Source organism: Saimiri boliviensis, chromosome 15 (genome assembly GCF_048565385.1).
Source record: "Saimiri boliviensis isolate mSaiBol1 chromosome 15, mSaiBol1.pri, whole genome shotgun sequence".
NCBI classification, from domain to species: domain Eukaryota; kingdom Metazoa; phylum Chordata; class Mammalia; order Primates; family Cebidae; genus Saimiri; species Saimiri boliviensis.
Genome location: NC_133463.1, coordinates 91,671,056 through 91,685,772, shown reverse-complemented (window position 1 = coordinate 91,685,772; position 14,717 = coordinate 91,671,056). Strand labels below are relative to the sequence as shown.

Genomic DNA, 14,717 nt, shown 5'->3' with positions numbered 1-14,717 from the left:
TTTCAGAGTCCTGGTATAAGAGCCTGTTTCTCTCCATGTTGGCCTGTCAGTGCCCTCTCCCATGGGGCTCTTGTCCCCATGCCCTTCCTGCTCCTGGGCGCTGGCCCCACTGTGTGCCCTGCCCTGCCCTGCCCCTCATGGGCATCTCACCTGGGCTGACTCAACTCCAGGGAAGCCAGGCCAGGCCATGTGCTCCTCCTTGCTCCATCCCAGTCCCACCCCAAGGCTCTGGCCTTACCTGGGCCCCATGCCATGCACCCTGGGCCTCCTCTGCAGGACTCTAGCTCCAGCCTCTTATCCTAGCAGTAAAGATGGTGTCAGGTGATCTCTGGGTGTCTCAGCTCCTGTCAGGCCCCCAAACCCTGGCCACAGTGTATTCTCCTTCCCAGCACCACACAGCAATGCACACAGCCCTCTGAGCCTAGATGACACCCTCCAGGACTGAGAGAGTGCACCTGGGGCCAACTGGGCCCAGTGTGTACCTGAGGCTCACTTCCCAGGGCTGATGCAGCAGTAGAGTCCTGGTTGGCAGGAATGCTACCCGGTAAGTGGACTACAGCAGCCCTTGCCAGGGAGGTGTGAGGGAATGCCAAGCTCTGCAGGCAGAGGCTTCTCACCCCCATGTCTTTCGGCCCTACATGGACAGTGGGCCAGAAGCTCAAATAGCAGCTGAAACAGACACTTGTTTATTTCCCTGGAAAGAGGCAAAATGGGGTCCTTGGGGAGTCTCTGTCCCAGCCTGGTGCCCTGGACAGGCAGATCTCACTTCCAGAAGAGCACATTCCAGAAAAGCAGCCAGCAGGGGTAGAGGCCCAGGGACAGCAGTGGGAAGAGCAGGGCACCGTAGGTGTGATGCTCCAGCACACCCTGGGCCAGCGCTGCCAGGAAAAGCTGCCAGCCCTCGGCCAGTGACAGTGGTGCCTCCTGCAGTTCCCGCCACAGGAACAGGCTGCCAAACAGCGTGGCTGCCGGGCTTGTCAGCACCAGCAGGACAGCATAGAGGGTCCTGAGTGGAGAATCAACATCAGGGTAGGCTCCATGGTGGGGACAGGGCCACCAAGTTGGGGAAAAGGGCTACTGAAGGAGGATGAGGGTGCGGTCTGTGGTGAGGGCACAGGCACTGGTGGAAGTGGGGCTGATCCATGCATACCGGGACCCATGAGGCTTGGCGAGTGCAGCGGTGGGCACCATAGTGGCGGCCAGCAGGAAGCCCAGTGAGAAGTTGGTGAGGACGATGCAGCCCAGCTGCAGTGCTAAGTAGATCAGGGCCACAAGCTTCAGTACCATCCAGCCCCTGTCCGGGGCCTGTGTGCTTACCACCCTGTGAAACAAAGGGCTTAGAGGCAGCCCACAGGCTGTCTTCAGGTCCAAGGGTCCTCTACCCACACCCGCCCAGCCCAGCCCCTCTCACCGGTGGGTGTTGTGCGGCAAGGCCAGGCCAGCTGCATAAATCGCCAACAGTGTCAACACCACAGCCTCAGCCTCTGCCACTGGGAAGTGCTGGGCGGCCACATGCTGACCCAGCACTGGCAGAACATAGAGGGCCAGTCCCATGGCCTGCGAGATCAGCAGAGGTGCCACAAGCGAGGCCAGCCCCACACCCTGCAGGGCACACAGGATCTTGGAGATGGGTCCTGGGGCAAGGGGATCCCCAAAGACCACCACCACCCCACCAGCTGAGGTTAAGTTGCAACAGTAAACAACAGTCAGACCCTGGAAGCCCACTCCAACAACAGAAGTGGGTGCCGTCACCTGTGCAGGGGGCAGGGGGACACTGGGGCCAGGGCTCCCCCCGGGCTCAAGGCCCACTCCGGCTTCATGCAGCTGCATCCACAGTTCCAGAGCGTAGCCCAATCAAGGACCCCAACAACAGCTGTGATGGGATCTGCCCAGAGGGGACCCAGGGCTCACCCCCATACCCTACCCCCCATCAGGATGGAGGACTTTCCCCAGCCTAGAATCGAAGGAACTGGAGGCTCTGCCACAAGCAGATGTCAAAGGGCGGAGGATATCTTGAGACCGAGGACCAGGAGCAAGAAGCCGGCGGCAGGCATGTAGAGGCCAATGGAGACGAAACGGGAGAGGGCAGGGAGCAGGTAGAGGAAGAAGGACTGGTGCAGGCGTTCCAGGAGGTGGTTGAGCTTGCGGAACATGCCCTCCAAAGCCCTGTCAGGTGTGGGGCAGGTTCACGGCTGGCCAGAGCCACCAGGCCGTGCCTCACTCCGCCCCAGCTGGACAGCATCCTGGGCACGGAAAGGGGGGACCGGAGACTACTTACTTGCCCACGGCCACCAGGTCATACTTGTACTGGCGGAAGCTATTGATGCCACGCAGGGTTAGGGCCTCCACACGGTAGCGCAGGAAGAGGCCGTGGGAGCCATGGGGGCGGCCGGAGGCCTGCCGCAGAACCATGAGCAGCAGCATTTGCAGGCCCTGCAGTGGTCCGTCCAACGAAGTCCAGTCCTGGGGCTGCAGCTTTAGAAGTGAAGGACGGGATCAGCCCCTCCCACGGACCCTGTGCCCTCCAGCCCTCAGGCAGGCAAACCCACCTTGCCCTGAAGCGTGCACAGCAGGCCCCCTTTCTGGCAGAAGGTTTGGAAGAGATTGAGCAGATCAAGGTTGGGCAGCTGCCCGTTGAGCCCCTCCACAGCCACATCGAGGCTGGTGACCATATCACTGCTCAGCTCCAGGGCCACGGCGGCCTGAATGGCCCCAGCGCGGCCCTGCAGGGGGGATGACTGCATGCCTGTGAGAGCAAGTGAATGAACGCCAATGGGGGGTCTGGTGAGGACAGCGGCCCTGAGAGGGGAACCAGGGCAGGGCAAGAGAACCTACCAGTGACATTGACATCGTGGTAGGCTTCAAGCCAAGCCTCAGTACCCAGAAGGTCATGTTCTGTCACCAGGAAGATGATATCTTTGGCCCAGTATATCTGCCCTGGAGGCCAGAGGCAGGATCAGCAGGGCCTGGGGCGCTGGCCAAACCACTCCCTGGCCAGCAGCCCTGAGCCTCACCCCGGAAGTGGGCAGCCAGTGCCAACAACAGCCCCACAGCCTGGCTGTTGGTAGAGTCAGAGCCACAGGGCACGGTGAGCACAAGCGACTCGGTGCTGGCAGCACGCGGGGCCCGCAGAATGCCGTACACGTTGGTGCCTGACACCATCTGCATGGAGTGTCGGAGGGAAGAGCCTCAGCGCAGCCTTGCGGTAGGGGCCGAAGGTCCCGCCCCGACTTTCCCAGCCCTCCGATGCCCACCAGGGACTTCTCTCCCACTGAACTTCCCGGCCCCACGACATCCCCCAAGGTGACACCCAGCCAGACCCCTCCCTCCAGGGTGCGTTCTGGGCCCGGGCACACCCCGCTCCCCCAATACATAGCGCTCGTGGGTCTCATCGGGGAAGGGCAGTTTCCGCGAGAAGCTCTGCGTGTAGACCTCCAGCCCGACCGACCGCATGGTCCGCTCCAGCCAGGCCACCGGCAGGGCCCTGCGGACACGGAGGGAGCCCCTGAGCAGCTCCCCGGCCTCGGCCGCCCGGCCCGCGCCGCGCGCACGGCTCTGCCGCTCACCCCGACTTCCTGCGGTGGGCAGCGAAGTCCCGGGCGAGAGCCCGGGCACGGTCTCCGCCCGCGAACTGCTCCTCCACCATGGTGGAGCCCATGGCGTTCTCCGACATGTAAGTGCGCTGGGTCAGCGGCGGGAAGGCGAGCGCCAAGAACCAGGCGATGCCCGCCAGGTAGCTCAGCACGCTGCGGGAGAGGACGGAGGGGCACGCGGCGTCAGCGGGGCGCGGGGCGCGGGGCGCGGGGCGCGGGGCGCCGGCCGAGGCCGCAGCCTCCGCACCCGGGGTCGGCCGCGCGGCTCTGAGAGCCCCAGACCGGGAGTCCGGCATCGGGACGCCGGACGGGGGAGCCGAGCCTGCGCGTGGTACCCTCGGTGCTTCCCGGGGACCGGAGCGGAGCGGCGCGAGCAGCCGGAGCGGCCCCGGCCCTCGATGGGGACCGCGCGAGGGGCCGCCGGCAGCGCGAGTCCGGGGCCCGCGGGTCCCCGCCTCCCCCGGCCCTGCCCTCACCACAGCGGCGCGTTGAGGCGCAGCACGAGGCGGGCGAGCGCGCGCCGGCGCACCGGGTCCGACAGGAGGCCCATGGCTGGGCAGGGCGGCGCGGCTACGGACCCCCTCCCGCCTCCAGCTGCCGCCGCCGCGGCGCCCGCAGGCTGCTCCTGTCAGACCCGGGGACCCGCGCTCGCCCGCACTTCCGGTCCCAGCGACGCCTGCGGCAGCACGCATGCCCAGAGCACAGGGCGCGCCCCCGACGCTGGTCGGCCGGCGCGCATGCCCAGAGCACAGGGCGCGCCCCCCACGCTGGTCGGCCGGCGCGCATGCCCAGAGCACAGGGCGCGCCCCCCACGCTGGTCGGCCGGCGCGCATGCCCAGAGCACAGGGCGCGCCCCCGACGCTGGTCGGCCGGCGCGCATGCCCAGAGCAGCGGCCGGCCGGAGGATTGGCGGTGCCGGTGCAGGCGGCGGGACCGGGGCGGGTTTCGGGGTCCGCTAGGCGCCGCCTCCAGGAGGGTGGGACCGGCAGTGCACCGACCCGGAGGAAGGCAGGTGGCCCCACGGCCGGAGAAGGGCAGAGGAGATGCCCGATAGCAGGCCGAGCTGCTCAGCGGACGGCTGGAAGGCCCGCAGGAGCCAGAGGGGATGAGCCGGGCAGCGGGGCGGAAAGCCGGCGGCGGGGAGAACGGATGCCCGGCGAGACTGGCAGTGACTCGGGACGTCCCAGCGGAGTCAAAGAGTGAGCCCAGCACCAAGGTTTTGAGTCAGATGACTGCAAAGATGCTGATGGCACTGCTGGCCCAAACGGGCCTCACTGGAGCTGGGGAGTGTGCAGTATAAAGCGGGGCGCATACTAGCCCTGTCCCGGCCGGGAGATGCTTGGAATACTAGGGGAGAAGCAGCCCCAGGGTCCAGACTGCAGGAGCCGGTAGTCGGCGCTTGGCCAGATCTGCGGGTGAGAGGCGGATGAAGGGGGAGTTTGCTTAAGAAGAGGGTGCAGCTTGGGAAGCTGAGGTGGGAGGATCCCTTGAGACCAGCCTGGACAACACAATGAGACCTAGTCTCCACCAAATTTTTTTTAAAAAAAATTCTTTTAAAATTAGCCAGGTGGAGTGGGGCGTGCCTGTAGTCTCAGCTCAGGTACTTCGGAGGAGGTCGAGGCTGTAGTGAGCCGTGATCACACCGCTGCACTCCAGCCTGAGTGACAGAGCAAGACCATGTCTCAACAAACAAAGTGGCGGGCAGAAAGAGTCAAAGCTGGACTCCCATGTGAGAACGGGTTTTTGTGTGTGTGTGTGAGACACAGTCTTGCTCTGTCACCCAGGCTGGAGTCCAGTAGTGTAACCTCCAGTGCGGGGTTTGGCCTGCCGGTTCAAGCAATTCTTTTGCCTCAGGCTCCCAAGTAGCTGGGGCTACAGGTGCCCACTATCACACTAATTTTCACATCTTTAGTAGACATGGGGTTTCACCATGTCGGCTAGGCTGGTCTCGAACTCCTGACCTCCACTGATCCATGAGAACAGGTTTTTTTGGACTTTTATTTTTTTAGATGGAGTCTTGCCTTATTGCCCAGCCTGGAGTGCAGTGGCATGATCTCAGCTCACTGCAACCTCCACTTCCCGGGTTCAAGAGATTCTCCTGCCTCTGCCTCCCAAGTAGCTGGGATTACACAGGTGTGTGCTACCACCCCCAGCTAATTTTTGTATTTTTAGTAGAGACGGGATTTTGCCATGTTGGCCAGGGTAGTCTCAAATTCCCGACCTAAAGCAATCCATATGCCCCAGCTTCCCAAAGTTCTGGGATTACAGGCGTAAGCCACTATGCCTGGCTGTTGTCCTTTTAGAGTCCAGGGTAAGCAGCAGGAAAAGCCCAAGGGGCTCCAAGCCATAGTCCAGAGGTTGTGCGACCTGGCTCCCCACATCTCTAGGGTGGCTACCCAGAGCCAGCTGAGTTTTTCCTCAGCCCTTTGCTCAGGGCCCCCAATATGCTGGAGTAAGAACAGATTCCTCAGTCTAATGGCCTGGCTCATCTTGCCAGGCCCTGCCTTTTGCTCAGCTGCCTTGAGTCCTTACTGGGACATGCTGCTTTTTCCACCCAGGGACTCTCTCACCTCAACCCCGAAATCCACTGTTCTCTTCAAGGTTTGAATCAGGAGGCTACACAGAGACAGACAGTTCACGTGTGGGTGAGGGTCCCTGGTCATTCCCAGTAGCCAGTACCAGGCCAGGCTCTGCAGGGCTTCACATGGCTCTGAAGTGCTGTTGGGTGATCAAAGGACAGTGAGGAGTGTGTGGGCAGAGGAGGAGGGTTTTATTCTGGACACGGGTGGCAGGGCCGTCAGTCCCCCAGCAAGATAGAGGCCTCACGCACATGTTGCCGGACGACTCGGTCCAAGAGGGTGTGCACATCTCGAGCAGCCTGGGCAGCAGCCTCCAACACCTGCTCCAGGTGGTCCTCATGCAGGCGGGCATCCATCTCAAGCAGCGCAATCTGGCCTGAAGCTGGCAACAGGGCCAGGGCCAGCTGGGGGCCACCAGCTGCTTCCTCCACATGGCTGAGGTCCGCCAGGGCTGTGCCGTCCACAAAGCCAGCTGAGCACGCACACACAAAGTCTCTCATGGGTATCCCAGCATCCAGCACTGCCAGCGTGGCTGCATTCACACACGCTGCATAGGTCCCGCCATCTGCCTGTAGCACCTGCGAGGACCCCAGGGTGTCAGTTCATCAGACTCCCTCCTCAATCCCATCACACCCTTCCCTCCGTGGACTGCAGGCTGCAGCCGGCTCACCTGAACATAGATATCAATTTGGGAGCGTGGGTGCAGCTGTGTGAGGATGGCTGCTTCGAAAGTCTGGCGGAGTTGCAGGCCCATCTCACAGGACTTTCGGTCCCCATGTGGCCGTCGCTTGCGCTCACCGGTGCTGAAAGTCGCTGAACTATACTGACAGTTCACTAGGGCCCTGTCTGGCAGGGCTCGAGCCCGCGAGCCCCGGATCTGGAAGAAGATGGACACATGAGCCAGGCCCACTCCTTCCAGCTCACACTCCACTGTTCTCTGGGGGGGTCTGCCTCTCCTTTCACTTTCAATGCCTCAGCAAGAGGCAACTACTTTACCTCCAAAACAAAGCCCCGTTTTGCACGCTTTTCCTCCTGGCATGCATCTTTTAATTGGCTGCCTTGTGTCCATCCTGGTCCCATTCCCTTCCAACCCAAGTTTACAAACGTCAAGGCTGATTCTATGTCACCTACACACTCAAATCCTAATTAACTTACGAAGGCTTCACGTTACATATGAAATAAAATCCCAAATCCTTTCCCTGGTCTACAAAATTCCAAGTCCGCACTTCCCCGGAAAGTCTCTACCTTAACTGGGAGTTACGCCCCTTCCCCACCAGCAGTCTTTCTGCTCTGCCTAAGTGCTATGCTTGTTTTCACCCGCGTGGTCTTCGCCCTCCTGGTTCCCTCCGCCTAGAAAGCAGAGCTGTCACATCTTCGGTACCTTTGCTGGCCAGGCACTGCTACAGCGCCGGAAACAGCAATGAAACCATGGGTTTTCATGAAAAGTTTCTGTCTTTAGGAAGCTTATGTTCCAGCGAGGAAACAAAGGTGAAAACGCTTAAGCAAAACGCGTTTGAAATCGTAGCTGCACAGAAGACAAGGAAGGGTTTACTGCAGGGAGGGGAAGTGCCGCGTGGATAAGGTCGCCCGGGGAGCAGTGACGTCGGAGTGCAGCTGAGAGGTGAGGGGCGGGCCGACGAGAGAGGCAGGGCCACCGCGCGGCGCACCGAGGACCGGCGTCTGCTCCGAGGGAAACGCGGCGCCGAGCGCCGGCCGCCGCCCCTCGCGTCCCCGAGCCGGCGCTCAGCGCGGCTGCCCTGCGGGCCCGCGGCCGCGCGATGTCCCCGCCCGCGCGCCCACTCGCCTCGTGCGGGCCGTACACCACCGCCAGCGCCTTGGTGTTGCCCTGCTCCATGTAGGCCGAGCCGTCGGCCTGCGCGAACACGCCCATCCGCGCCTGGATTTTGCGCAGCTCCCCGGCGCGCCGCCCGTCCACCCGGTAGCCCTGGTCCGACAAGAGCTCCAGCCCCGCCATTCCGCGCGGCCGCCAGCTCCGCTCTCCGCTTAGTTCTCCGAGCCGCTGGAGACCGGGAGAACTAGAGCTCCAGGCGACTGCTCGCTCCCCGGACCCACGGCTTCCGGCGGTTCTCCGTCACTTCCGGGGCCGCTGAACTGCAGCTCCCCGCGGCCCGGACCTCCCCGGATCTGTGGTTTCCGGCGGTCCTCCGTCACTTCCGGGGCCGCTGAACTGCCGCTCCCCGCGGCCCGGACCTCCCCGGATCTGTGGTTTCCGGCGGTCCTGTCACTTCCGGGTCCGCTGAACTGCCGCTCCCCGCGGCCCCGACCTCCCCGGATCTACGGTTTCCGGCGGTCCTGTCACTTCCGGGTCCGCTGAACTGCCGCTCCCCGCGGCCCCGACCTCCCCGGATCTACGGTTTCCGGCGGTCCTGTCACTTCCGGGTCCGCTGAACTGCAGCTCCCCGCGGCCCCGACCTCCCCGGATCTACGGTTTCCGGCGGTCCTGTCACTTCCGGGTCCGCTGAACTGCCGCTCCCCGCGGCCCCGACCTCCCCGGATCTATGGTTTCCGGCGGTCCGTGGCCACTTCTGGTCCCGGGAAACTACAGCGCCCCGCGGCCCCGACCTCCCGGACCTACAGTTTCCGGCCGTCGGGCTCCGCTCTGTCTCCGGGGAGCTGCGGCGGCTCTGTCGGGGAAGCGGGGCTGGGCCCGCAGCCGTTCCCGGAGCTGTGCCCCGGGGGCCAAGAAGTGGGCGCCCGCCGAAGGCGGGATTCCGAAGTCGCGCCCTCGGGACCGGTGGTGCCTGCGTCACTCCGCCGTCCCCGCGCTCCCGGTGTGGAGGTGGACGGAGCAGCCCCGTGGGCTGCAGCGCTGACGGGCTCTGGGGGTGCTCGGAGGGGGGCCGGGCAGGTGCCCAGCGTGGCCCACGCCTGGCACCCCCAGCCCTCTCGTGCCCTCCCGTCACACCCGCTCCCGCGCTGCAGTCACGTGGGCTCCCGGGTCCCCTGGAGGGTGCCGGTGCCTCGCCCTTTCCCAGGAGCGTCGTGCGCCTGTTCGTCTCTTGCCACCTCACCTCAGGGGCGTCGAGTGACGGCGACCGTTCGTCTCCGGTGTCCTGCAGTCTGGCGTCGCCTAGGCTCAGCCGGGTGGCCTGCGTTTGGGGTCCGCCCTGCAGCGCCTGGGCCGGAGCCGCCCTCGGCGTTTTCTCGCCCACGTCCTTGGTGACCGGTGCCGGCGGCGGTCAGGCGGCACAGCGGCGCGTGGCTTCTGCATGCGGCGAAGGCTTCCTTGCGGTGTGGCGGCTGGTTCCAAGGCGACAAGATGGGCGACCTGTGTGCGGTTTTTACGACCTAGCTCAGAAGTCGCATAGCGTCACTCCTGCCAGACTCCAGGGTCAAGTCAGTAGGACAAGTCTGCCCAGGCTGGGGACGAGGACCCACGACCGCGGGGGCGGGGGCAAGAGACCTCAGCCCGTTTCCATAGAAATCAGGAAGAAGCGGGGAACTGGGAATATCACCGTAGCCGTCATTAGTTATTCACGGGTGATCTTGATTCCTTTACTAATGCCTCTCAGGTCGGAACTGTGAACCTGGGGTGACATTGTGAATGAATGACCCTGAGGCACGCTGCTCTAAGCCCCTGTCACGCCCGCATACGGGCTGCTGGAGGGCGCCTCGGCTGTGCGGCAGCGCCAGCGCTGGGAAAGCCCCGCTGTGTAGCCAGCTAGGGGAGGAGACGCCCAAGATGGCCGAGACGTCCCCTTCCTGGGGCGGTTAGGAGGAAACTCCGCTTCTCCACGCTCCGTGGTAGGCCTGACGGCTGTCAGGAAGCCCGCAGACCTCCGGGGCTCAACTGTCTCTGTGTGGCGCCGGCTTCAGCGGTCACGTTCCAGGTCCGCCCTCACGCTCTGCTTCTGCACCTGGCTCTGTTCTGCTGTGTTCCTTTTGACACTCAGTAGTGGTAACATAAATCCTCATGTTTCAGTTCTTTCTTGATAAGTCTGGAAAAGGTGCTGCTTATGCTCCTTGCCTCCCTTCGGGCGCCAGAAATTCCTGAGCCCCCACCTGAATGACACGTGATGTACTTGACCCTATCACTGCCACGCCCTGTCCACCCTGCCCCCAGTCTCCGACCACCAAGGCCACTCCCTACCTACCCTGACCCCAGATTTGCAGCTCAGTAAAGGTGAGAGTGTCCCGTCAGGCATTCTGGGCCGCTGCTGGTCTCCACGATCTGGGTAGCAGTGGACCCCGGGCCCAAACTCTCTGTTCTCTATCTCTGTGTCTTGCGTCTTTTATTTCTACAACTTCTCGTCTCCGCAGCCGCCGGGAGGGGCTCACAGAACTCTGTAGGGCTGGACCCTACAGGGACCTGGACCCCACCCTCCAGTGGTGTGAGTGTCAGCATGACACTGTAAGAAGAGCAGGTGAGCTAGGGCGAGGCAGTCTGCTGCAGGGGCCCAAGTTCAGCAGCCACAGCATCCCCCGGAGGTGGTTATGCTCTCCTGAAAGACAGAGGCATTCGAGTGAGTGAGTGAGTGAGCCGCAGCCCTACTGCAGCTGGTCTGGGGCCATGATGGCTCACCACCCTCTGCCCCTGGGCACCCCGATTCCCCACCCTCTGCTCTGCAGCCAGATGCTGCTTACTGTGAGCAGCCAGGTGGTGCTGGGTCAGCCGACTGTGCCGTCCACCTCCTGGGTTCAAGTCTTGTATCTTAGCCTCACAAGTAGCTGGGATGACAGGCACCTGCCACCATGCCTGGCTTTTTTTTTTTTTTTTTTTTTTTTTTTTTTTTTTTTTTTGAGACGGAGTCTTGCTGTCACCCAGCCTGAAGTGCAGTGGCACCATCTCAGCTCACTGCAACCTCCGCTTCCTGGGCTCAGACAATGCTCCTGCCTCAGCCTCCCAAGGAGCTGGGATTACAGGCAGTCACCACCGTTCCCTGCTAACCTTTTACTTGTATTTTTAGTAGAGATGGGGTTTTACCATGCTGGTCTTGAACTCCTGACCTCAAGTCATCCACTTGCCTCATTCTCCCACAGTGCTGGGATTACAAGTATGAGCCACTGTGCCTGGCTAATTTTATGTTTTTTAGTAGAGACGGGGTTTTGCCATGTTGATGGCTGGTCTCGAACTCCTAACCTCAGGTGATCCACCCGCCTTGGCCTGCCAGAGTGCTGGGATTACAGGTGTGAGCCGCCGCTCCCAGCCGTGACTGGGTGGTTGTTGCGGCTGTCCATCGACAGTCCTTGCCCCATGCGGGAAGACTAGACGCCTAGGGAGTTATGTCTGCTGCCCACCCTAGTTGTGTAGCATTGGTGTTGGCAACTCAGGACAGTGAGGATGTTGTCAGTCTTCAGCCTAAGAAGTCTAAAGTGGGCCAGTGAGAGCTGCTACTTCGAGATCGGTGGAACCTCTGCTGTGTTCCCTGGTGCAAGTGTTCACGTTCAGGAAGTAGGGCATCCAACCTGGCAGTATCCCAGGTTTAGAATCATGAGGCCACTCCGACCTCACACCTTTGGTTCTCTGACCCTTGTACTCCAGCTTAGGGCACACACATGGCTTGATTCAAATTTTGGAGGCCTAAAGCTTATGTAAATTCAGGGGCCATGAGAAGTATCCCCAAGGCATCTCCGGAGTCATTGATTTGCTAGAAGGACTCACAGGACTCACTATAGACTTGTTTTCGTGGCTAAGATTATTAAACAGAGAGGATGTAAGTCTGAATCAGCAAAGGGAAAAAGTGCATGGGATGAACCTACTGGAAATATGCGTGAGCTGGTCAAGTCCTCTCTGGGTGGACTCCACAGGAAGAAGCTGGGGCGGTGTGTGTGAAACGCTGGCTGCCAGGGAAGCTTCTTAGACGCTCAGTGCCCTGGGGTTTTATGGAGGGCTGGTCACACATGCAGTCTGTGCCAAGCACGCGCCCAAATTCCGGACTCCCAGAAGCAACACAGGTGTTCAGCATGAGCCATGTTTGTACCAACAGTCTAGGCACAGTGAAACACACTTACCAGAGAGTGAGGGGAACCATCGCATAACCCAGGTTCCCAGACACGAACTCTCCAAGCTTCCCTGTGAAGAAGAGCTTCTCAGTCCTGCTGTTAACTCCTCTACACAGTCTTCTTTTGAAACATAAGACAAAATTATGTGTCTAAAACTAAGAGTGAGAAAAGATGTTCTGACACACAACATTTTAAAAGTTGACAAATACTACAAACATCACAGAATGCAGAAAACCTGCCTGACACGATTGATTCCAACAGGTTTCCCCTACATTTTTTTTGATGCATTCTCTGATGGTTTCTCTCTCTTTTTTGTTTTTTTAAGACAGAGTTTCACCATGTTGGTCAGGCTGGTCTTGAACTCCCAACCTCAGGTGATCTGCCCGCCTTGGCCTCCAAAGTGCTTGGATTACAGGTGTGAGCCACCATGCCCAGCCTCTCTGATGCTCTTTCCCTCCCTCCCTCCCCTGCCTCTCTCTTTTCTTTCTTTCTTTTTTTCTTTTGCCACAGAGTCTCACTCTGTCACCCAGGCTGGAGTACAGTGGCACCATCTCAGCTCACTGCAATCTCTGCCTCCTGGGTTCAAGCGATTCTCCTGCCTCAGCCACCCAGGTAGCTGGGACTACAGGCATGCGCCACCATGCCCAGCTAATTTTTGTATTTTTGGTAGAGACGGGGTTTCACCATATTGGCCAGGATGGTCTCCATCTTTTGACCTCATGATCCGCCCACCTCGGCCTCCCAAAGTGCTGGGATTGCAGGCGTGAGCCACCGCGCCCGGCCTCTGATGCATTCTTAAGATGACAACATATTTATAATGTAACCTTCTATATGTAGAAAGAAGATGGCAGACGCAGTGGCTCACGCCTGTAATCTCAGCATTTTGGGAGGTAGAGGCAGGAGGATCACTTGAGCCCAGGAGTTCGAGATCAGCCTGGACAACATGGCAAAACCCTGTCTCTACAAAAAATTAGCTGGACACGGTGGTGCGCACCTGTGGTCCCAGCTGCTTGGGAGGCTGAGGTGGGAGAATCACTTGAGCCCAGGAGGCGGAGGTTGTAGTGAGCCGAGATCGCGCCATTGCACTCCAGCCTGGGCAACAGAGTGAGACCCTGTCAAAACCAAAAAACAAGTAACAAAAACAAAGAAAGAAGACGATTCAGTTTCTCCTCTAACATGTTTAATCAAAATTTAATTTTATTACTTAAGTTGCTTTCAGGTAAAAGCTCCTTTGGGTAATATGTACATTTTTTTGAATTGTCATTAAATTTGAGAAAAATGCTCAACAAATTTCTTTTTTTTTTTTTTTTTTTGAGACGGAGTTTCGCTCTTGTTACCCAGGCTGGAGTGCAATGGCGCAATCTCGGCTCACCGCAACCTCCGCCTCCTGGGTTCAGGCAATTCTCCTGCCTCAGCCTCCTGAGTAGCTGGGACTACAGGCACGCGCCACCACGCCCAGCTAATTTTTTGTATTTTTAGTAGAGACGGGGTTTCACCATGTTAACCAGGATGGTCTCGATCTCTTGACCTCGTGATCCACCCGCCTCGGCCTCCCAAAGTGCTGGGATTACAGGCATGAGCCACGGCGCCCGGCCGGGACAAATTTCTTTTACATATGAGCCATAACAGTTTAGGGCTTGGCTGGGCAAGGTAGCTCATGCCTGTAATCCCAACATTTTGGGAGGCTGAGGCAGGAGGATTGCTTGAGGTGAGGTGTCTGAGACCAGCCTGGGTAACACAGCAATACCCTTTCTCTACCGAGGCTGCCATGAGCTATGATTGTGCCACTGTACTCCAGCCTGTGTGACAGAGCAAGGCTCTGTCTCGAAAAGCAAATTAAAAAACCCAGAACCCCAAAAAACAAAAAATGAGTTTGAGCTTCTGTTTTCTTGCTTATGACTAACCTTAAATCCTCTCTGAGTTGACACTTGGCCAATTTCATTGGCTGTTGTGTCATGACATGCAGCGGAGGGAGGTGGGTGTTTCTGGAAGCCATTTCTACACCTCAGTGACTAGCTAGCGTAACTATATCAGGAAGTGACTGTTCCCGCTAAACCTAAGCAAAACGTACCCTCAACTCATCCTCCCAGGAGCTGGACCCCACAACGCCCCCTCCAGCTCCTGCAGCAGGGGAGGGAGTGACTGATGGCCCACTGCAGCCAAGAGACAGTTTTAGCTGGTTGTGGTTAAGATATTTCACTTTTGCAAATTTTACAAAATACATGACTCTGTAAATACTTTGCTGGGGCCCAAGCTGGGAAGAGGCTGTGGGGGTGAGGATCCTGTAACTGCTCCCCGAGACTTCCTGATGAGCCTGTTTCTTCTCAAGCCGCAACTCCTTAGGGCAGCACAGGCACATCCCAGCAGAAGTGCCCTGCCCTGGCAGGGGCTGGCATCTAGCTGGCAGCGGGTAGAGCCTTCAGCAGACCATGCCTTCATTCCACTGGGCTGACAAGGGTTTGGGAGACCAGAGAGTCCCAGGGACATGAGCTCCCTGCCATGCTCCTAGGCTCTAAGGTGGGTCCTTAGTATTTAACATGGTCCAGTGGGAGGTAAGACATTCCAAAAGCTTGGGGTAGGG

General features: G+C 59.7%; 2 protein-coding genes across 3 annotated transcripts; both read right to left on the bottom strand.

The window, feature by feature from the left end:
• Positions 1–663: 663 nt before the first annotated feature.
• GPAA1 (glycosylphosphatidylinositol anchor attachment 1) lies at positions 664–4,293 on the bottom strand. Its single transcript, XM_039464603.2, has 12 exons — positions 4,070–4,293; positions 3,567–3,746; positions 3,373–3,484; positions 3,015–3,162; positions 2,836–2,937; positions 2,550–2,746; positions 2,279–2,475; positions 2,013–2,166; positions 1,753–1,845; positions 1,412–1,602; positions 1,151–1,321; positions 664–1,006 (listed from the first exon to the last, which is right to left on the bottom strand). Exons 1-12 carry the CDS (start codon positions 4,141–4,143, stop codon positions 763–765), a joined length of 1,863 nt encoding a protein of 620 aa, XP_039320537.1. The 5' UTR covers positions 4,144–4,293; the 3' UTR covers positions 664–762.
• A 715-nt stretch (positions 4,294–5,008) lies between these two features.
• On the bottom strand, positions 5,009–8,587 carry EXOSC4 (exosome component 4). 2 transcript variants are annotated; one of them, XM_039464805.2, is made up of 4 exons: positions 7,977–8,587; positions 6,843–7,049; positions 6,424–6,750; positions 5,009–6,311 (listed from the first exon to the last, which is right to left on the bottom strand). In XM_039464805.2, exons 1-4 carry the CDS (start codon positions 8,145–8,147, stop codon positions 6,294–6,296), a joined length of 723 nt encoding a protein of 240 aa, XP_039320739.1. In that variant the 5' UTR covers positions 8,148–8,587; the 3' UTR covers positions 5,009–6,293. The 2 variants fall into 2 exon arrangements, with proteins under 2 accessions (XP_039320739.1, XP_039320738.1); XM_039464804.2 differs by lacking the exon at positions 5,009–6,311 and having other exon boundaries at positions 6,345–6,750.
• Positions 8,588–14,717: the final 6,130 nt, after the last annotated feature.

Coding starts and splice junctions, on each gene's coding strand:
- GPAA1 (XM_039464603.2), bottom strand. CDS start 4,143: ATGGGCCTCCTGTCGGACCCGGTGCGCCGGCGCGCGCTCGCCCGCCTC. Junction 2,938..3,014: donor ACTGGCTGCCCACTTCCGGG/GTGAGGCTCAGG, acceptor TCTGGCCTCCAG/GGCAGATATACTGGGCCAAA. Junction 1,603..1,752: donor TCCCCCTGCCCCCTGCACAG/GTGACGGCACCC, acceptor TGTGCCCTGCAG/GGTGTGGGGCTGGCCTCGCT.
- EXOSC4 (XM_039464804.2), bottom strand. CDS start 8,147: ATGGCGGGGCTGGAGCTCTTGTCGGACCAGGGCTACCGGGTGGACGGG. Junction 7,050..7,976: donor TGGTGTACGGCCCGCACGAG/GCGAGTGGGCGC, acceptor ATCTTCTTCCAG/ATCCGGGGCTCGCGGGCTCG. Junction 6,751..6,842: donor AAATTGATATCTATGTTCAG/GTGAGCCGGCTG, acceptor GGGTCCTCGCAG/GTGCTACAGGCAGATGGCGG.